Source organism: Anthonomus grandis, chromosome 15 (assembly GCF_022605725.1).
Source record: "Anthonomus grandis grandis chromosome 15, icAntGran1.3, whole genome shotgun sequence".
Taxonomy (NCBI): Eukaryota; Metazoa; Arthropoda; class Insecta; order Coleoptera; family Curculionidae; genus Anthonomus; species Anthonomus grandis.
The window spans coordinates 22,068,078-22,090,889 of record NC_065560.1 but is presented as its reverse complement, the minus strand read 5'-3'; the positions used below and the strand labels follow the sequence as shown (position 1 = coordinate 22,090,889).

General features: G+C 33.0%; 1 protein-coding gene across 1 annotated transcript in view; it reads left to right on the top strand.

Moving 5' to 3' along the window:
* Window positions 1–1,319: 1,319 nt before the first annotated feature.
* LOC126744874 (dnaJ homolog subfamily A member 1) overlaps window positions 1,320–22,812 on the top strand; it is a 36,386-nt gene continuing 14,893 nt past the window's right edge. The window contains exons 1-4 of the mRNA XM_050452440.1: window positions 1,320–1,667; window positions 13,034–13,369; window positions 13,894–14,265; window positions 18,350–18,586. Coding sequence (XP_050308397.1) covers window positions 13,048–13,369; window positions 13,894–14,265; window positions 18,350–18,586 — 931 coding nt within the window. The 5' untranslated portion in view covers window positions 1,320–1,667; window positions 13,034–13,047. The remainder of the gene's footprint in view (window positions 1,668–13,033; window positions 13,370–13,893; window positions 14,266–18,349; window positions 18,587–22,812) is intronic.

Here is a 22,812-nt window from a genome sequence, read left to right as displayed (position 1 = left end):
TTTTTTTTACTTCTCCGTCATTCAGGAATCATCTCGGTAGCACAAGCAGCGGATACATCGCGCGACATCTTTGGAGACACATAGAAGGTCAGTGAATTTTCAAGAACAATTGTCTAATTAATATACAGCGTGTCCTATTACCATGTGGAACTATTGCTATTTATTAGGAGATACAAGGGCCGTTAAATTAAAAAGAAGTTGCCAATTATGATGCTTATTGCCAAATTTTATTCTAATTATTATTTCCAAAACTCTTGATTTTAGAAACTTACTTTTAATTACAAAGTTTTATCATTTTTCGTGCTCTACAAAACTTCGCATTTAATTTTTTTTAGGCCGTTTGGTATCTTGGTAAAAGCTATTAACTTCTTTTTTTTAAATACATACCTGCATTTTTTATAACTTGGTTTAAAAGTATTTTTTATTCCCTATAAAATGATGTTTCTCTTTCATACGTTTCCCAACGTTTCGACGTATTAATGACCATCATCAGAAATTTTTTCTTAGTACTCATTTTTATGTTTTCTTAGATGACTCATTACTTTGATCAATTGGGTAAATATTGTACTAATCATAATATTCACAAGCTTGATTTTAGTAATATTGATAAGAAGGACATTAATATTATTTCTTCTAGTCGATTCAGTACTATACAACTGAAACGATTTGAAATTTTGGGAGGTTGTTTTTTATTCAGTTGTAAAGTTGTTTGAACTATTTGCAAAAGGTTTATGGTAGAAAAGTTTATAAAGAACCGGCTGCTCAATATGCGCACAAACCCATTTTTCAACACAAAATCAATAGAAAATCCAGTGGCAGAGAGAAAAGACGACCGCAATATATTTTCTCTCGCTTCTTGTTAAAGAAACCGCAAGAACAAAGCAGCCGCCGTACTTCGTTTCTTTGTACCTGCCGGGGATTTAAAGCCTATGACGTAGCCTGGAGGCCTACTCAGTTGGCAGTTGAAACTGCGAAGAGTCAGAAACAAAAGCAGAGCAGCAAAAGCAAAAAATGCTAAATGGCCTATAGTTTTCGGGTAAAGTTGGATCCCCCTTTTTAAATGAAATTTATTCTCTCATATTTTTTAATATTTTATTTTAGTTTCTTTTGCCAGACAGGCGTTTTTGCCTATGTCAGTTAATTTCAGTGGATAAATCCACATACATTTATAAATCTCTGGATTTTTTTAAAATTAAACTTTTTTTTAATAATTAAATTAAAATAAATTTAATATTAATAATCTTAAACCACACCAAAATTAAATCGCGTGAAAGGGCCTCAACGTCAATACGTCAAATGTCACCCGCGGTCGTGTGTCAGATGCGCGAGTTGCGACCCTTCACTTTACTGTGTAAAAAAAAATTGTAATCATTCTAGAATTCGGATCGAAGTGCTATTGCAGTTACTTACTACATACGGAAAATCGAATCTAATTTGGTATATTCTAGAATCATTCCGTTCTGCATTCATTCCGTGTCAGGTCTTTGTTACTCTTCTGAGTTCGTGTCATACACACATTATATTTAGAGAGCTTCCCGAATATTCTGCAAGTCTATTTGGAAGAGAATTTACAGTTTTTCTGGTTGTTCAACGTGGTTTGCAGACCCAGTCAGAAATAAGTTTGAATCGAAACCAGTGTGAAGAAGTATTGATTAATATTCCTAAAGGTAATGTAATATTAAACTAGATAGAATATTTAGCAGTTTATATTTAATTAAAGATTACTTCTTAAGCTAGTCAGACTTATAATTCTAAGAGTAGGAAAAGATCATGTTTTATGTTATATATAGAATAACATGATGCTTAGAAAGAATGATCCCACAGTTATTTACATAAAGAACAAGATTGATTTTACTTTTTGTTTGTAAAGCCCTATAACAGCAACAGAAAATAAAAAAAATCTTTCCCATTTATGATATCTGCAAAAGGATTTACATCATGCTAGTCATCATCAAAAAATTCTTTAATGTGATTAAAATTAATACTTTTATGAACTATGCAGCTTATTTGCAATAGACATCTTATTTGTTATTCTCATGATGGGTTTGGTCAATATTTAATTTTTTTTTTTTATTCATTAAACGGGAAACCCCCATTGTAAAAAAAAATTAATTATAAAATACAGTTATGTCAATAATTAATAATCCTTACTTAAACTATTAAGAGTTAAAGTACTTAACTAAAAAAAAAGACTCTAAAGTAAATAAACAAAAAAAAATATCTTTGTATCAACTAACAGATTAGGAACATACCTAAATTCTTACTTGGTTTACCCATCAAACAACATATTAATTAAAAATATTAATTGATCAATACTAAGTATTCAAAATTTTCATTAAACTAGCCTTAAAAGACCCATATGAATTGCCAAAAACATCTAGCCTCTCCTCCCGATCAAAAAAAATCTAGAGATCTCGCCAAAAAAGAGTTTTTACCATAATTGGTTCTATGGAACCCAATATGAAATAAATTATTTTGTCTAAGTGTTCTCTGAGGAATAGAAAATTTAACTTGGGAAAGTAAATCCGTACAGGATATAATACCATTCGACAACTTATAGATAAAACAGATGTCAAACATTGTTCTTCTTTTATCCAAAGACAAAACTTTAACATAATTCAATATTTGGGAATAATCATGATTACCAATAAGATCCAAATTAAACATGTAGTTATAATATCTTAAAAATTTGTTTTGCACACTCTCCTGTAATGACTTATAGACATTATACTGGGGAGTCCAGATAATTGAGCCATACTCAAGCTGTGATCGTACCAATCCCACATATACAGATTTGACAGCTTGCAATGATAACCCCTCACAATTTCTAAGTGTAAAACCCAACATTCTATTAGCTTTTACTACTATTTGGTCTATATGATTGCAGAAGTTTAATTTCATGTCAAACAGTATTCCTAAATCCTTAGCAACATCCTTTAATTGAAGTTTCTGGCCATTAATTGTGTAAAATGATGGTATCCTACTTTTCTATGAAATGAAATTTGGAAGCATTTATTAATATTCAAATCCAACAAATTATTTTGGCACCACAGAGAAAGGCCATCAAGATCTTTCTGTAAGAGGCTGATATCAAGTTCATTCATAATAACCAAGAAAAGTTTGAGGTTATCAGCAAACATTAAAAATTCACAATAGTACTCCAAGACATCCCTAAGGTCATTAACAAACAAACTAAATAGCAAAGGAGAGCAGTGTCCGCCTTGTGGCACTCCAGAACAAACTTCAATCACCCTAGACATAAAATTACCAAGTTTAATCACTTGCTTTCTATCACTAAGAAAGCTAAGCAACCATTTTAGCAATCTATCAGAAAAACCTATATTTCTCAATTTTTCAATTAATAACAAATGATTTACCTTGTCAAATGCCTTGGAGAAGTCTGTATATACAGCATCAATTTGATACCCCCTCTCCAAGGCATCTGACAACTTGTTGTGGTATATGAGTGCATTTATATTATGAAATATTAATATCTGGAATGACTGATGAGCAGGGTCCATGCTACACTACCCTGGGCAAATCAAAAAATTGCCAGCTTTTTTTTATATGCCAAATAATACATGAGTTTTATTTCTTTAAATTTGATTTTATGATTTTCTTTTTACAATATTTAGAATAGAATAGAATAAAATATTTTTATTTCAAAGACCAATACAATTTTGAAGTATAGAAAAATAATATGGTAGTACATCCACAGTAGATACAACAATTTAATAATTGCATGCTGAAAAGATTTAGGGAGGGTTTCCTTAAACCTTTTTTATTCCCTATTACCCTATAGCAGCCTCACTATAGGTTTACAGGCAAGGGTGACTTGGCCGTAATAGGTTGAGTAAAGAACCACTTGACTGTGGAATTCAATACTGATTTATTCACCCAAAACTACAACTATTTATATTAGTCTAAAACTAACAATTCATGGTAATTTTCAAAACTAAGATGTTTTCTCTTTACAATACTTCCTACATTCCCAATGATGAAACTTTGCAAATTGTTTTAAAAAACTAAACAGTTCGTGATTCGGGTGACAGACCTATGTTTTTATAAACTATACTACACACCTTGACAGACATAAACAGTTACAGTATACTTAAGTAAAAAATTGAATTTTTAAATTAATAAATTTAAAATTAAAAATGTTGATTAAACATATAAACCAAACTGACTTTCAATTCAAAATTTGTATTAGCCAATATGGGCAAAATACAAAGACATTAGTTTCATCAAATTTCCTAATACTAAAATACAATACATACTAATATAAAATACACACACATATACATTTTTCTTTAATAAAATGGTTAAAAGACAACCAAGTACCTATAACTAGGTGAATATTAAGTACCTGTTAAGTATTCAATCACAGTTTAGTAACATTTTTCTGTAAGAAAATTAAAAAGTATAGATTTAAATTTCCTCAAAGTGTCTTAATTTTGTCTTTTTTTTCCTTTGGTTGTCATTCATACAACCTAGCCTCAAATCGGCATGTTTGTTATAAATTCCCAATTCCAAGACAATCGAATTAAATTAAAATTAAAACAGTACAAGTTATAAGCACCTTAAATAAGTAGTACAAAAAAAATAATATAAGATCCAATATAGAGTGATAACAAAATTTAAAATTTAGAACAATAGCATAATTGTAAGAATATAAGACACACTAACCAAATGATACAATCACAGAAAAATAATCAGGTATCATTTAAATTAAGAGAGGAACACATCCTTTTTTTAAAAACATATTCAGTGCTGCTAAAGATGTCGACATCTATAGCATTCATCTGATTATACCATGTACAAGCACGGCACAGTAGAGCTTTGCTGGACAGATTTGTTAAGTTAAGAGAGGGATAAAATATATGGTGCCTCCTTTTATTGGCAGGAGGAACAAATAGAGGTAGCCTCTCTAAGAGCTCAGAACAATCAATTTTATTATTGCAAAGTTTATATAAAAATATCTGACTAGAGAGAATAGTATTTTGCTTTAGTGACAAATAGTTGAATCTATTCAGCAGGTACTCCTGTTCCACACCTCTTACTGAATATACTCCATCCAACTTAACAAAAAGTAACTTTAAGAATCTGCGCTGTACTTACTCCAGTCTGTTAACATGAACATCATAGATAGGGAACCACAACATAGAGCCATACATTAATTTAGACTTTACTAATGAATTGTACAATACAGTCAAGCTGGATATATTCTTAAATTGAGAAGTGGACCTTACTATAAACCCGAGGGATTTTAAGGCTGAACCAGTGACCTGTGCTACATGCTGGTTGAATGTGAGCCTCGTATCTACTTCAATGCCCAAATCCTTTACTGAAGAACAGTCTAGCAACTGAGAACCACTCAGTATATATGGGTATAAAATCTCTTCAATGAAGAATGGAAATTGTCATTTTTTTACATTTGTCACAGTTTAGGGGTAGTTTATTTCTTTCACACCATTCAAAGACCCTATTCATGTCCTCTTGCAGCTGCAGACAGTCCAGCATAGTACGAATGATACGAAACAACTTCAGATCATCAGCGAATAAAAGACAGAAACTCTCTATACAATCAACTAAATCATTAATAAATAGATCGAACAGCATTGGGGCGAGGTTACTGCCTTGGGGCGCACCACTCGAAGCTACGTAATACTCAGATCCAAAACCATTAAATTCAACATACTGAAGCCTGCCAGTCAGATATGAGATGAAGAACTCTACCAGACAAGGATGAAATCCAGCCAAAGCCAGCTTCTGCAAACCGTGATCCAGCCGATCAAAAGTCTTCGAGAAGTCTGGCCTCTGAGAAGTTTTATATACTTAAGTAAAAAATAGAATTTTTAAATTAATAAATTTAAAATTAAAAATGTTGATTAGACATATAAACCAAACTGACTTTCAATTCAAAATTTTTATTAGCCAATATGGGCAAAATACAAAGACATTAGTTTCATCAAATTTCCTAATACTAAAATACAATAGGTACATACTTATATAAAATACACAAATACATTTTTCTTTAATAAAATGGTTAAAAGACAACCAAGTACCTATGACTAGGTAAATATTAAATACCTGTTAAGTATTCATTCACAGTTTAGTAACATTTTTCTGTAAGAAAATTAAAAAGTTTAGATTTAAATTTCCTCAAAGTGTCTTAATTTTGTCATTTTTTTCTTTTGGTTGTCATTCATACAACCTAGCCTCAAATCGGCATGTTTGTTATAAATTTTCCTGTATTTAATTTATATTTCAATTTTTTTTGAGATATAACTAGTTTTTTTGCGTCTAAAGCTTAGAGTTGCCGTTTCAGAGTGTTTCCTGGTGTTATCCTGCACGGATGGTGCTTTTTTCCCCTAAAAAAACAAGTTTTTAAAATCTAACCTTAAAAAAGTCTAGTGTGCAGTTTATCAAGATTTTAAGTGGTGTCTACTGAATTATGTCTGGTACATGTTCAGTTTGTGACCAGCAATGCACATTTAAAGATCCACCCAAGAATCCAGGAGATGTTTTCAGATATCCATGTGACTGGTGTAAAGTAATTAAATGCAAATCTTGTGCGAAAATTGGATCCAGTGAAGTCCGGGCAATTGCAGCTGTAAGTCGATCTACTCCTTATATATGTAAAGATTGTACTCCTAAACTCAAAAATTTATTCGTGATGGAAGCATGGATAACCTCTTTGGAGCAACAAATTAAGGCAGTGAGGGTTGAGACCAAGAACATGACAGGATTTTTGGTCAGTTCTAATCAGGTTTGGTTGTTGGTTAGTTCAGTCCTAACACTCCAGGTTTAACTCTGGGTCAGTTTTATGCTTATTTTAATTTTTTTCAAAAAATAACAATACCTAATGATAGATTGGTTTAGTTGGATCTGATCTTCACTAATAAAAGTAATCTTGTGGTAACAGAAGCAATCAACTACCTTTTTGATAAATCTCAAAACCACAAAGCGTACAACTTTCAATTAGATTTGTGTGGTGAATTCAAGCCAAATGTAGAGTATGTAAAATTTTATTATGATTTTAAGCTTGTAGATTATGATGGCATTAATAATTACTTGTCTGGAATTGACTGGACTACAATACTGAACACGACTGATATTAACATAGCTGTCTCTCAATTCTATCACATTTTAAACATGGCAATAGCCCTTTTTGTTCCTCTCAAAAGACATCTGATTTTCCCAAGTGGTTCTTAGGTGAACTTAAATATCTAGTTACACAGAAGAAGATTGCTCACAAGAATTACATCAGTGATCATTCTGATTATGTCACTTTTTCTAATCTCAGGGCGAGGTGCAAAACTTACAAATGAATATTTGCTACTGTGATTATATTTCAAGTTTAGACCAATTACTGTGTACTGACCCTAAAAGCTTTTGGTATAACCTCAACAGTAGGAAGGCACTAAATAAAATTCCAAATTCAATGTATCATGGTGATAATTAATTTTCTGGTTGCGAACAGATAGCGGAGGGTTTTGCCCAGTTTTTTTCAACTGTCTACAATACATAAATAAAAATAACAATTATTATATGGGTCAACAGGTGGGAGAAAATATGACAATTCCTAATCGCCAACTGTCTGTTGGTTTGATTTTTGATAAAATTTTAAAAGGCCAAAGTTAGTTCAGGTCCTGATGGGATACCAAACTATTTTTTACAAAAATGTGTCTGTACTGTTTCTCGCCCTCTATTCTTCCTTTTTCAAAATTCCTTTGGCTCAGTACTCTTTCTGTCATTATGGAAGCATAGTTTTGTGGTACCAATATTTAAATCAGATGATAATGACCAAATAGGCAACTATAGGGGTGTTTGCATCCAGTCGGCCATTCCAAAACTGTTGGACAGTCTTATCTACGACCAAATTTATTTCTATTGCAAGGAGCTGTTGCTCAATCAGCAGCATGGGTTTAGTTTGGGCAGATCGACAATCACTAACTTGTTGATCTATCAACAGGATCTGTTGGATGCCTTGGAGAGGGGATGTCAGATGGATGTGATTTATACAGACTTCTCCAAGGCTTTTGATAGTGCCTTTTTATTGTTTGCAGATGACCTGAAATTTTATAGAATAATCCAGACTCCCAAAGACCAAATTTTGTTACAGAATGACCTGAATAGGCTAAATGATTGGTGTGTCAACAATATCTTATTCTTAAACATAAAGAAATGTAATTATATTAGTTTTCACAAAAGAAGTAAAAAAGTTATAACATCATACAATATAGAGGGAAGCCCTGTACAGTATTCTGATACAATCAAGGATCTTGGCATTTATTTTGACGATCATTTAAATTTTAATATACACATAAATAATATAGTGGTTAGGTCCTCCAGGGTTCTGGGTTTTGTTCTGTGTAACTGTAGAGAGCTATCAGTCGAGACCTGTAAAATAGAGTGTAATATTGGAGTATGGCTCTATGATATGGTCCCCCTATTACATGAACAGCTGTCTGGCCCTTGAAAGGATTCAGAATAAGTTTTTAAGATTTTGTCTATTTAAATTAAATTTGGAAATACCGAACGATCATGTTTATGATGATGCACGGGAAGTGCTGGCTATGACAACATTCAGAGAAAGACATATTCGTGGTGATTTAACCTTTGTATGGTCTGATTGTATGCCCCGACCTTCTCGGTAGAATTAGCTTCAATGTCCCCTCAAGACTCTTGAGACGAAACCGACTATTTGCTTTGCCTTTTCACAGTACTAACTATGCCACTCACTCCCCTATCGAAAGAACCTTAAATATTATCAACCATGAGGATATTGAAGTTGTGGGCATTGGCTTGTCTAGTTTTTATTTATTTATTTATTTATTTATTTATTTATTTATTCATCAACGTATATAACATTTCAAGTACTTATTAATAATTAACAGTAGTCTTAAGTAAAACTATAATACTAATAAACAATACTGTACTAAACATAATCCAAAGAGTGGGAGTAGGGCACTATCCCAAGATAGTTGCCCTAGCTGACGACTTAAATTTATTTAAAGATGTACTGAAAAAATCAAGATCTTTTGCAAATCTATTCACTGTAGAAGCTATTCTATTTATAGGACTGTTTAGTAGATAGGATGTTCTGCAAAAGGGAATGTGGAGAAGCGCCTGACCTCGTGTTGTGTAAGAAGATACATGCAAAGAGAAAAGGCACAGACATTCCGGACTTCTAACAATACCATTCAGAACCTTAAATGCAAAGCAAACATCAAAGAACTGCCTTCTACTTGATAAGGAGTTTATGCTCAGGTAGGACATGGTCTCTGAACAGGTAAGATCCAGGCCTGACTTCATAAGAGTATATCTGGCAAACCTGATAAACTTGTGCTGGATATTTTCAAGCCTCTCAATGTGAATCAGAAAATGAGGTGACCAAACAATATTGGAGAATTCGAGAAGAGATCTCACCAGGCAAATATATAGTGTCTTCAATGCTGACACATTAGTAAAGTCTTTGCAAGATCTTTTGATAAAACCAAGCAGTTTATTAGCTCTATTTACAGTATTTTCGAAGTGGTGGGAGAAAGTAAGACTCGGGTCCAGAAAGACACCCAAATCCTTGACTGAGTCAAGCTCCTTCAAGGGGATACCATCAATAACATATTGACAAGGAGGGGAGACCCTTAAACGAGTAAACCTCATAAACCCACATTTCTTAACATTCAATGACATTTCATTCGACTTACACCAGGAAAACACTCTGTTTATATCTCTCTGAAGCACCAACTGATCCTGAAAGGAGGAAATCCGCCGAAAAATTTTCAAATCATCAGCGAAGAGCAAAAACTCAGACTCCAGTAGGGAGCCGAGGTGATTGATAAAGAGACTGAATAACAATGGTCCCAAATGGGAGCCCTGAGGGACCCCTGAAGTTGTCAAAAATGGGTTGGACAAAAAACCACCAATTTTAACACGCTGCTCTCTATCCATCAGATAAGACTTGATCCAAAGTAAAAGAGATCCGCTGATGCCGAGATCTGAAATATGAGAGATAAGAATATTATGGTTGACCCTATCGAAGGCCTTACTAAAGTCCGTGTATATCGCATGTGTTTCATTACCGTCGGCAAAAGATTTAAAGATATAGTTGCTAAAAACAAACAAGTTTGTATCCACAGAACGACCTCTGGTGAATCCATGCTGCTGATCTCCAATTATTTCCTGAAATGTGCCAGATAGAACCACCTCTACACAGTGCTCGAACAGTTTAGGAATTGCAGAGAGGATACTAATGGGACGATAGTTAGTTATGTCACTCTTATTCCCAGATTTATAAATAGGACATACATGAGATAGCTTCCAGTTCTCTGGAAAAGTTCCAGAAGTTAGGGACAAATTGAAAATATGAAAAAGTGGAAGGAAAAGGGAATGGCTGCATTCTTTCAAAAGCCTGTTTGGAATTCCATCGGGACCCGCTCCCTTTCTGCTGTCCAGTTTAGCTAATGCTGTTTCAATTGTAGTAGCACTAAGGAACACGTGGTTGATATGGTTAAATTTACATGAGGTATCGAGACCGTCAGAGGCATTAGAAGGGTTAGTATTCTTGTTAAATACAGATAAAAAGTGGGTGGCAAAGAGATTTGCAATAGAAATACCAGTATCGGCCCTGAGATCATGAAGGAACATCTCATCTGGAACGGTAGAATCGCTTTGATTGGACTGAAGTCTTACAAATTTCCAAAAGGTCTTGCTATCGTTCTCTATTGCATTTTCGGCTCTTTCAATGTAATGTCTGTAGCATTCACTAGATAATGAACGGCATTCTGAGCGCAGAACACTAAAACTTAAGTAATCAGTATTTGATCCTGACTGTCTGTACCTTCTATGTGCTATTTTTTTCTGAATAACTAGACTTTTTAGTTCTCTAGAAAACCATGGTGGATAATGTTTCTTGGGAGAGTGTTTTTTTTATTGGCACAAACAGATTCAAACAATCATAAACAACAGAATAGAAGTTTGCAACAGTGGTATTTAAGTTATCGTTAACAATTATTGACATCCAGTTGTATGTAGAAAAGTAGTTATTTATAGACACAAAATCTGCTTGATTTAGGAATCAAATTAGAGAGGTTGAGAGAACCTATAAAAAGAAGCAAAAAAAGTTGCTTCTTTTTATAGGTTCTGGATATTTAAGGTAAGAGCATACATTGTACTAGTTAGTGGCATTAAAACTTTTAACGGTTTTAAATTTTATTTCTGCAGTACTGGGTAACTCACCAACCTCGGTTTGAATTTCATTAATAAATATTTCATTAAAACAATTTGGAATACTTAATAGTGACGCATTTAGTGTGATGTTTTGTTCAGATGGAGTTTTAAATTGTTTAGATGTTGATGACTGGTCAACAGTATACCAATTATTGAACAATCCAAAGATTCAAAATTCACTATCAATGGTTCGGATATCAGGCAAAAAGTCAGCTTCTGATGGCCAATTAGAAGTAATGGGCGAAATTGTTGGTTCCCTTGATGATAAGTCATTAATTGAAGATACCAATGGGTTACAAGTTTCTCTGGACGGCTCTTGTTCTTCACTGTAAATGGTCTGTATTTCAGGGAAAAAGTCAGGTTTTTGTGGTCACTTAGAAGTGGTGACTGAAGTAGTTGGTTCAACGTCATCTTGGTAATCATTAGTCAATCTTTTCTATTTTGTTGAAATAATATTATTTTCTTTATACTTCTACTTCATTTAAAATTACTTCCACATTTACTCCATATGACTTAAGTTCCAGCCTTATTTTTTACAATACTTTTTTTTGTTGATCTTATATCTCTCTGATTAATGTGATCAGAAGACCAAAAACCAGACTCGTCTCCGTTAAATATTCTGGTTGGGTCTTTAAGAATATCTAAGAAATGCATTTCCAAAACATAATGAAGTAATTCTCTGAACCATTTTCGAATGCTTTTTTCTGTAACTACCTGTGCTTTTGTTCTGTTTTCAGCTTGTCTAAGTGATATCTTACCGAACCAGATTTCTTCTTAAAAATCCTTTGTACCAAGTTTCTTCGGGCCACTTGCTTTTATTAAATATTGCTTTGTTTGGATCAGCTGCAATTCTTACTACAGTATGTATCAATAACTATTTTGAGATTGGAGATCCACATTTCGCAATGGTAATTACCCATTTCTCCTTCTTCAGCTAATAATGAAGGTGGTCCAGGTTTTTTTAAGGGATTCAAGCCTTCTTCCTGCAAGTCTATAAAGAAGTGTAGTTTACCCAGCAGGAGACACCCTGTACAGGAAGAGTCAATATATGGGGAAAGATCCTGTACAAACACAATAGAATAAGAACCAGATATACAAACATAGAAAGTAAAAACAAACAAGAACATAAAAATTGGATGATTTAAAGCTATTAAAAACTAATTACAATTGTATGGTACAAATAAAATTTACAAAGATATGTACATATATAAAATAGGGTAAATCAAATTTAACATAGTTATATGGTTAAAACTGGACAGATCTAAACTGTGTCAATAAAAACTTAATTAAGACAATACAAAACATTTAAATTTCTGTGCAACAGTGTGTCATTAACATACTATAATAAATCAAATCAAAATAAGCTTTATTGTTATGAACAAATATTTGTTGCAACTTAAAATTTAAAAAAAAAACAGAAAAATAACAGGAAAATTAAAATTTATATACATACAAAAACATACACTGTAGACTCCACAAAACATTTAGCATAAAAGTTTATTTAGGGTTCTACTTACGTTTAGTTTAATATTTTCATCTATGATGTCTAGTTTTTAAGTAGTTAATCTTATTTAAGAGCCTTGTATGGGTTGCAATTCAGGTTATATTATTGTAAATTTCTGTATTTTCAATTATCTACAATTTGTATACTTGCCTGCTTTGACTATCAGTATTCTCTTGAAATTATTGGTAAAAGCAATAAAGAAAATTTTTGCATTAAAAAAATACGTTTATTTACTCAGTAATCTTTTATTCTTGTTTTTGTTGAATTGTTGAAAAGATTTATGTATCTTTTTTGTAGTTCTCTAGATTGCAATGGTAAAAGAAACAAAGTTCTATGACATCCTTGGTGTAAAACCAGGGTGCAGCCAAGACGATCTGAAAAAGGCATACAGAAAGTTAGCCCTAAAATACCATCCCGACAAAAATCCCAATGAAGGAGAAAAATTCAAGCAGATTTCCCAAGCGTATGAAGTGCTTTCTGACCCAGAGAAAAAGTCCATCTATGACCAGGGAGGGGAGCAAGCCTTGAAAGAGGGTGGAGGTGGTGGTGGGTTCTCAAGCCCAATGGATTTGTTCGATATGTTCTTTGGAGGTGGATTTGGCGGAGGAAGAAGAACGCGAAGAGAAAGAAAAGGTACATTTCTTAGAAGTTTTAATATTTTAAAGTTATTGATTATCAGTAGGCATACCAAGTTATCCACACAAAAAATGTTTGAATCTATTTTATTTGTTCTTTAAAATGTTAAGGTTGTTATTATTATTATTGTTGAAATAATAAGGTTTTGTTTGCCAATAAGTTCTCAGTTGTGAATTGAGTTTCCTTTATATTTGCAATTTTTTTAAAGAAAACATCAATATTATCTGAGTTATATTATCTGTCTGATCAATATCACTCTTATTATTGTTACAATAAAAGTTTGGCTTAAGCCGAATTCATAGAAAATTTACTCAGCCTTTCAATGATGTTATTAAACTTATATCTTAATTTAATAATTTTGGTGAAGTTTCATAACAGAAAAAAGATAACAGGATCGCGGATCTTTTGATTTTACTTTTTCACGGAAAATTTGGTATTGAATGGTTCTTAGATATGTATTAATATCTACAGTTTAAGTCTAATATTTGTCAAATTATATTTACGCCATATTTTTTGAATAGGCAAAGACGTCGTACATCAACTTACAGTCAGCCTAGCGGAACTATACAAGGGCACCGTGAGGAAATTAGCATTACAAAAAAACGTAATTTGTGATAAGTGTGAAGGTCGTGGAGGCAAGAAGGGAGCAGTCGAACAGTGTCCCACGTGTAGAGGTACCGGCATGCAGGTGCAAGTGCAACAATTGGGACCGGGCATGTTGCAACAGATCCAAACGGTTTGTCCCGAGTGCCGGGGTCAGGGCGAGAGGATCAACCCGAAGGATCGGTGCAAACAATGTCAAGGCAAGAAGGTGGTCAGGGACAGGAAAATCTTGGAGGTTCATGTAGACAAGGGCATGGTGGATGGCCAGAAGATTGTCTTTAATGGAGAAGGTAATTTTCGTTTACATTTTTTTTAAACTTGCCCATTTTATTGCCGATTGTTCAAAATACATTTAAGCAAGTTAATTAATGGAAGAAACTGCTAAATGTTTGTCATTTTGCCGTTTTTAAGAGAGGTCAGGGTCGGATTCAACTTTTTGCCGCCTATAGGCAAATATATTTTTGCCGCCCTAATTTAATATTTTAAAGTCAATATTTTTTGTATATCGGAGGCATTATATTATTAATGTAAACTACATTAGAACTGCTTATAAACATTTAATAAACACATTTAACAAAAGTAAACTGTAACACACAAACACAAAAAAAACACAAAATTTAACAAAAGTAAAATGCAAAATTAAACAACAATTATTCTTTAAAACAAACACATTTCATAGAATATATAAAAAAAATAAAAATTAAAAATAAAATATTAAAAGTCTTAAATTTTTTTTCGAACTTTCTTTTCTGCAAAATCATTAATGATATCAATAAAATTTATGTTATTTGTCACATCTGGTTCAATATTTAATATTGCCAAAGCTTCTAGTCTTTCTTGTTCGAGGGTTGATCTTAAATATATCTTAATGGGTTTCAAACAAGAGAAACTTCGTTTAGCAGAACAGTTTGAGACCGGTAAACAAATGCACAATCTAAATACAATGTCAATATTTGGATATATACTTTTTAAGTTCATTGTTGTAAACCACTCATATAGTTCTAAAATGGAGCACTGGGTGTCTTTTTTAGAATGTAACACATGCTGCAGAAAATGTGATGCTTCACCTTCAAAGTTTATGTCTAGGTCGTTGGGATAGCTCTCCTGTAGAAACAGAACAGTTTTTTTTAATTCACCAGAACTCATATTCCTCAGTTGAGTAATATCTAGGAAAGAATTTTTTTTTTCATCAAATTTCAACTAGAAGCGAATCAATTTTAGGTAAAAAGGTTGAAACTCTGAATTCATCTCTTTCAGTCAAAACTACCTCGTTATCTCTAGTTTCACCAGGTCGTAGTTTAGCTATTTTTCTCCGTTTGTGGTCTTTTTCGTACGTTACTTCACTTAGTACACAAATTTTCTTCGCATCGTTTTCATATACGTCAAATTTGTCTCGGACTGATTTGAACAACGCAATTACATAAAATTCTTGTAATACTGAAAAAAAGTTTGTTGGTTCTAAGCAACATGCTGCCGCTACATTTCCAACTAAATTAAGGGAGTGTGCAGAACAAGCAACATACAGTTTGACCATCGGATCTGTGTCTACGAAAAGAATGCGGGAGAAATTTTGAAGCGTTGTCACGTCTTACTGCAAAAATGAAATAGTATTGAATAAAAAGTAAATATAATGGTAAAATTAAGCTATTTAATCATAAAAAAGATAATAAATAATGTAATGCAGTTTAAACCATATTTTTTAGTTCTATTTGCTAATGTTTTGCATATTATAAAATCCAATATTGACTAACATTTATCCGAAATTCCTAATAAAACTTACAAAGCGGGCAACGTCGTGCTTTCGCGGAAGCATCTCGCTGTTTGGGGACAGGTGATTGGTTGATGACATCGTGGCCATTAATTTATTATTTTTATGCAGCTCTCTGTCTTTCTCTATCTTATTGGATCGCATCCTACCAGGTTTTGTGTAATTTTCGGAATAATATCGAGTTCTTGCGGATTCAGTGGCGGCGGCGTATGTTAATACTTTTGAGCTATTAAACTGTTTTTATTGCTGTATTTTTAGGTACCTACTTAATTTCTGACCTATGACTTTTGAGTAGTGTAGCATAGTTTAGTTTATTTGCTATTATTGTTGTTGCTGTTTTGTTGTTGTTTTGTGTTATTTGTTTCTTTGTTGTTAAGGTTCATAATTTTTAACAGTTTTTGTGTTATTTACGTTAAAATGAATAACTTTATTCATAGCCAGGCAAGGGAAGTGATTGCGAAGGTTTGTAGGTAAGTAAAATGATAATAAGAGAATTATGAAGCCTAAGCACAGTTATAAAAAAAAAAACATTAAAATAAAATCATAATTTATGCGACACTAAATTTCAAAAATTATGTACCTAATGTTGTAATAAATAAAAATCATATTCAATGAAATAAAACCAAGCTCGATTGCTTTACAAACAAAAAAGATTTAAAGTTAATGTTGGTTATTTTGAATATAAAATGTCTATAAATATAAGTAATATGAATTGGAACGACGACTAAAAAAAATCGAATATCAGGATTATATACTTCTTGTACAAATTCTTAGGGTTTGCAATGAAGAAGCTACTAATAACTTCGTTAATCTACCAGTAAAGCGCAAACTTGAAAGAGTATCTCAATATACTGGCGTAAGCATTTCAATGGTGAAAAAAATTCACAAAGAAGATGAAGAAAGAATGCGGACGGACCCCAACAAAATGCTTTCTAGTCCCGGCAAAAAAAGACCGCGAATGACGAAGGTGGAACAAGACGACAACTTTCATTTTCAAATAGTTAAACACCTAATAAATCGAATTTATATGGGTTTAAAGTTATGCCTACTAGCAGAAAGCTGTTGCAAAAATTGCCAGAAGAAAAAAATTTTCCAAAAATGACATTTTTAAGGTATAAATACCTAAGAGAAATAAAAAAACACCGAGCCGAAGGTCGCAATATTGTCTATTTAGATGAAACTTGGATAGACAATGACCTAACGTTTAAAAAATGCTGGCAGAGTGAGACTGTTACTGGAGTGGTTATCTTCAACAGGTACAAATTGATTATACTTATTTAAATAATAATTTAAATTATACATATTATGTAGTAAATTCAATGTTTAAACAGCATAATTCGGATTATCTGCCGTGCTCTTTCCCTCGCGATATCCAGGCATCGAGTACGGCACTCTTATTTTAAGTGAATAAACTAAGTAGGTGTATTACAAATTTTGTGTTTTCTTTACTTTACTTTTATCTCAAACTTCCCTAATCTTGTCTGTCATTTTTTTATTACATATTTACAAATAAAATATTTTAGAAGACCTTAATTTCCAAATTAATATCTTACCTACAAATACCTATTTTAAAATTAAAACCAAATCATATTTTTTAATATTTAATACATTCAAATCTGTGTAATCGGTTTATAAAATTTCGCACGTCACTGGCCATTTCATGTATGAAATGAGGCGGGTCTAGTCTACAACCACGTTCCCCGCACCGATACCGCTTAGCTACAGATTGGTTGGGCAGACTTTAATAAGCTTCTGAACACACATCCTTGATTTTCGCTTGTAGCCCATTATATATTCCTGACATGTTTGCGGCATTGTCATAAGACTGTCCCCGACAATCGATTATTTGAATATTTAGGTTTTTAAAACTTTCCATCAAAGTAATAAACATATCTGCTGCTTTATGTCCAACATTTGGAAGAAATGTTAAAAACCGCTCCACTGGAATACCGTCTTGGCGTACATATCTAACAATTAATGCAAGTTGGTCTATATGGGCTATATCTGGGGTGGAATCTACAACAATAGAAAAATATTTAGCCTGTTTTAATTCTTCTACTATAACATCTTGCACTCTCTTCGCAATGATTTTAATAAACTCCTCATATGTTGTTTTTGAGAGGTAATTTGTGGTACCTGAACCTTTTCCACCATAACGAGCAATATGGTCAGCTAAAAAGGGGTCGAACTTGGTCAAAAGTTCTATGCACATAAGGAAATTTCCATTATTAGTCGTTCCAAGTTTCTCCTCTTTGCCTCTTAAACCTAAACCTCGCGAAGATAAAGACTTTACGACTGCTACTACTCGCTCCAGGACACTTCTCCAATAGGCAATTTCATTTTGTGTCCCTTTACCAAGTAACAAATCGTATCTCCTATATATAAAACTAACTAACCTAACCTCGTACCTCCGTATATATGCCCTTCTATAACTAACTACGTGTGTATTCTCGTCAGTAACGACAGTTTTGCTTATTAACATGCCTTTTTAAATAAAAATTACATTCCTCATTGAAACAAATATTTTTAGAATACAAATGCGTATTGGATGTTCCGAAATATTCAATCAACGTTATCACTAAAAAACCAATTTTTTTCAATTACAGGTGATCAAGAACCAGATCTGGAACCAGGCGATATTATTATAGTTTTGGACGAGATGGAGCATTCTGTCTTTAAGAGGAATGGCAGTGACTTAATTCTAAGATTAGAAATACAGTTAGTGGAGGCGCTATGCGGATTCCAAAAAGTTATTCGGACTTTAGATGATAGAGATCTAGTAATTACGCAGCTACCTGGAGAGGTTGTTAAACATGGTGATGTCAAATGTATTCAGAACGAAGGTGAGTGAGTATATTCTTAGTTTGATTTTATAATTTTAAATATTTAGTATAGAGTGGATCATTTATAACGACATTGAAGAGATCATTGAAATTAGGTTATATAGCAACCGACACCAGTATATACAGGGTGTCTTTTAATATCGCGATGCTCGATTGTGACTAAACCGTGAAACAGAAAAAACCTTTAATAGGGAAAATGTTAATTGAGTTAGATGGACCACTTTTTAACACGTTCAGCGCCATGACGGTCCCATGGGACCTACGGCATTTGGGTCAGAACTGACCTTGTTGGTCCGATGGGACCTACAATGTGTTATAAATTTGAACATCGCTTACTGTCCGTAGGTCCCCTTTTATATGCTTTAAATCATTAAAAAGGACCGTCGCGGTCATATAGACTGCAAAAAATATGCGGGGTATGATTTTTGTTTTCGGGTTACCTATGTGGTCCATTATAAATGACAGGTATGTATATAAAAATATTTTTGTACAAAATGTTTTATTTATCAAAGCTAACAATAAACACATCACGTTTTAATTTTTTTTGTGAAGCTTATTGAAACAATTGAGACACATAAAGGGCTCTCCATCACATGATTGACAAAAAGTAATAACTTTTTTTGTTTTATTTTGTGCTGCCTTCCTACCTTCTTTTTGGGATAATTCTTTGTAACAGTTTACGCACATGCGTCTTACTTCATGTTTTTTTCCTTCTTTGGCTTTTAATTCATGTTGCCTAGTTTTAGAAATATCAATTGATAGTTCACGATCACCATTATCAACTACCTCAGTTAGATGACGAAGTTCCTTTTTGAAATCAACGATGGATATATTTTGGCCGGAAATTTCTTTGTAAATTATATGTGCATTTACTACAGAAGTAGTAAGCAAAAGTTCAAATGCCAACTTACGATACCACTTTATGGTTTTACGTAAAGGATTGCTATAGGCGCCCATTTGGTCCGATAAATCGACTGATGATTTTGCAGCATTATAGTCGATTATGATTTTTGGTTTGACTTTGGTTCCTCCTCTGCATCCAACTTCAACTATTTCACTGGAATGTCTCGTAGATAACATAAGAACATTGCGCTGATCTTTCCAGTTTAGAACCGTAATTCCTCTGTGATTTTCTTCAGCAATAATTTCACCTTTTTTTAATTTTTTTGTTACGACACTCTTAGGCAAACCCTTTCGATTAGAGCGCAAAGTTCCAATCAAATGTGTATTCGCATCTAAGAGTTTATTAGCTAAATCTAGGTTAGTATACCAATTATCATTGCACATAGTACGACCTTCGTGCAGTAAATTATTTCCCAAAGATAAAACGATGTCCGTTGGTACAGTTTTTTCTATTTCTAAATTTTTACCGCAATAAACTTTTAGGTTGTAGGTTGTTACAGGTTAAAATTGGCATTTTATACTCTTTATTAAAAGCACTGATTACAGTTATATTTTCAAAATAGATATTTTACAAATATTAATGATTGATACTAGTAATGCCCTCTCTGTAATAGCCTCCCAAGTAACCCATAGTTCTGTTCTCTAGCCATTTCAAATTACAGTATTCTTTTTTTTTAAGGACACATTTAGTTTTGTACATTTCAGCTTCATATTGTACTGGTTGTTAATGAAATTTTATTTATACTCTTATAAAACCCGGTTCTAGACTAAAGAAATATTTTAGAATTTAAATTATATCCCATATTGATTATTTAATTATTTTATAACGAATAATGATTAATTGGGCATGTACAATTATTGTGTATGTTGTACTGTTCATAGTACAATATCTGATTTTGGCTTGACCATACCAGATATGCTGGTTGATTTTACTCGGACTGACCTATCTAATTTTTGTCTCTTTTTATCTAATGTAAATATTAGTTTTCTTGGAAGATAGCAAGAAGTTGCTGGTCTAGGCAAAATCGAAATTGATTGTCATAGTGACACATATTTTCATTGCCAACTTCCTTGGGCCACAAATTTTGTTATTTATTTTTTATAAAAGGTTTTATGGTACTTATAAAAAAAAGTTAAGTTATTTTGTTATATATTTCGATTGGCAATACACTTTGTGCGTGATTGCTTAAATACGGGTTTGACCTCTGCGGTCCTTCCTTTTTCCAGACCGCCGTCATGAAGTGAAGAGTGCTTTAGTTCTTTTTGAAATTCGTGTGAATTTTACCCATATGGGGATATAATTGACTAAATGTGGTGATAGTAAATCAACTTTTTGGGCGTAATGCTGTAATTTGTTGTTTTGTTGAATTTACTGGCCTTTATGGCGATTTAAAACCTAATAATTTTTCACGTGCCCTCGAACATCGGCAAAATAGCGGTTCTGATTGGCATTGGCAGGGGACAATTTAATTAGCAAGTAGGTATTCTTGAATTTATCGTTTATACTGATAGTATAGGTTTTTTTTCTTTTCTTTTGGCTACTAGAGCTACATAACATGGATTTTGGACGGATTTTTTTTTGTACGGACCTGATTTCTTCATGCCACATGGTGCTTTCGTTTTGGGGTTATGTACTCTACTGGCTCTAATCTAGAAGGAGATTTTAAGCAACTGTGAGCTAACGTCTAACCTAGACCACTACCAGAGCTTGGCGTATTGTGAAGTGGAAGAGGTGAAGCTTGGAAGCCTGCAGTTTTTCTTTGACTGGGATTTGGATGTCTGGGAGAATCTCGAATCTGAAGTAGTCTGCTGTGTGTGGAGCTAGGTGACACAACATAACATTTTTTTTTATTCACTTATTTTATTTTTATTATCACAACTTTTATCTTTTGAGTTGAGATACATACATAAGCTTATTTAAAATTTTATTGACATTATTTAATCGATGCTATTTTATTATTGAACATTACCGATAAGAGTACATATATATGTGACAAGTGACTCCTGTGAGGTAAGACGCAGCCGGCTTCGTAGTACTATGAGTATATACTTGGGTTATATTATTTATTTTCAGACTACTCCTAAGATGTCAAATTTTCTCAGATTAGCTAGTAAATATTAGAGTAAACTAATAAAAGGGTAATTTTAAGTGGGGAAGCTTCAACAGTTAGGGTTGTTATTTTTTTTTTTGCTTAGGTCAATGTCCGTGGCGGGATATACCGGGCCATGTAAATTATTAGTTTAAATTGAATTGAAGCTTCATTCCCCAAAAGGTTTGGGGGTAACATAATTTATTTTATTTTGACAACCACACTTTGATTGTGTATTTTTTTTGTGTGATGTTGTGGTTCCTTGTTACCAACTTAAATAATTATTCCTCTTAATGATAAATAACATAACATAATTCTCTGTGATAATCAAGACTTAAATAAATTGTTATTTTCTGTTGTTAATTTGTTTTTCACTTGAGTTGAGTAGGTTGGAATATCATAGGTAATTTGGAAACAATAGTGTATACTGATTTGACTTTGATTTTGTTTTCCAAGTTTCGTTTTGAACTTGCCTAAATAAATTTTGATAAATATTGGGCGTCCTTTGGGATTATATAAAATCCAAAACTTGGTGGCGCCATACTGATTTTGACATTTAGTTGGGTAACTCTTGGGTAGTTACTACCTAAGAAATTTTGGTTCATTTGGTTGAGAAAGAAGCTAGAACCCACATCGGCTTGAGCTAGCAGCATTGTGAAGGATTCCTTCTCTGGGCTTTTCAGGTAAGAGGGGTTAAGTTCCTCCGGGCATCAAACAACTTTTGGAGACCCTCTTAAGGCCATAAACCTTTCACTATTTTTAGTACTTCTTTTCTTTTGATTAACTTGGCATTTATCGCTTCACCACCATCATTCCATTTTATTGCACTTTAGAACAAAAAAATATAACAAGGTGTAACCCATTCCAGCACACAGCTTAAATAGTTTGATTCCATATCGGTGCCGTTTTTGTTTCATGTATTGTCTCATAATAAGCCGTCCCCTGAATGGGACCATGGTCTCGTCCACACACATATACTCCCCTGGTATGTAAAGTGCTTGGAAATTTTCAACCAATATATCTACTAAAGGTTGGATTTTATGCAGACGATCTCCTGGTATACAAGCGGAGTTATCTGCAAAGTGAAACATCTTTAGAATTAGTTCAAATCTGTTTCTGGTCATTTTTGTTCTTGCAAATTGAACATGATATAATGGGTCTTGGCTCCAATAATCTCTTATAGAGGGCAATTTTACGAGACCCATCCACATTACCAAGCCTAGAAAAGTTTTT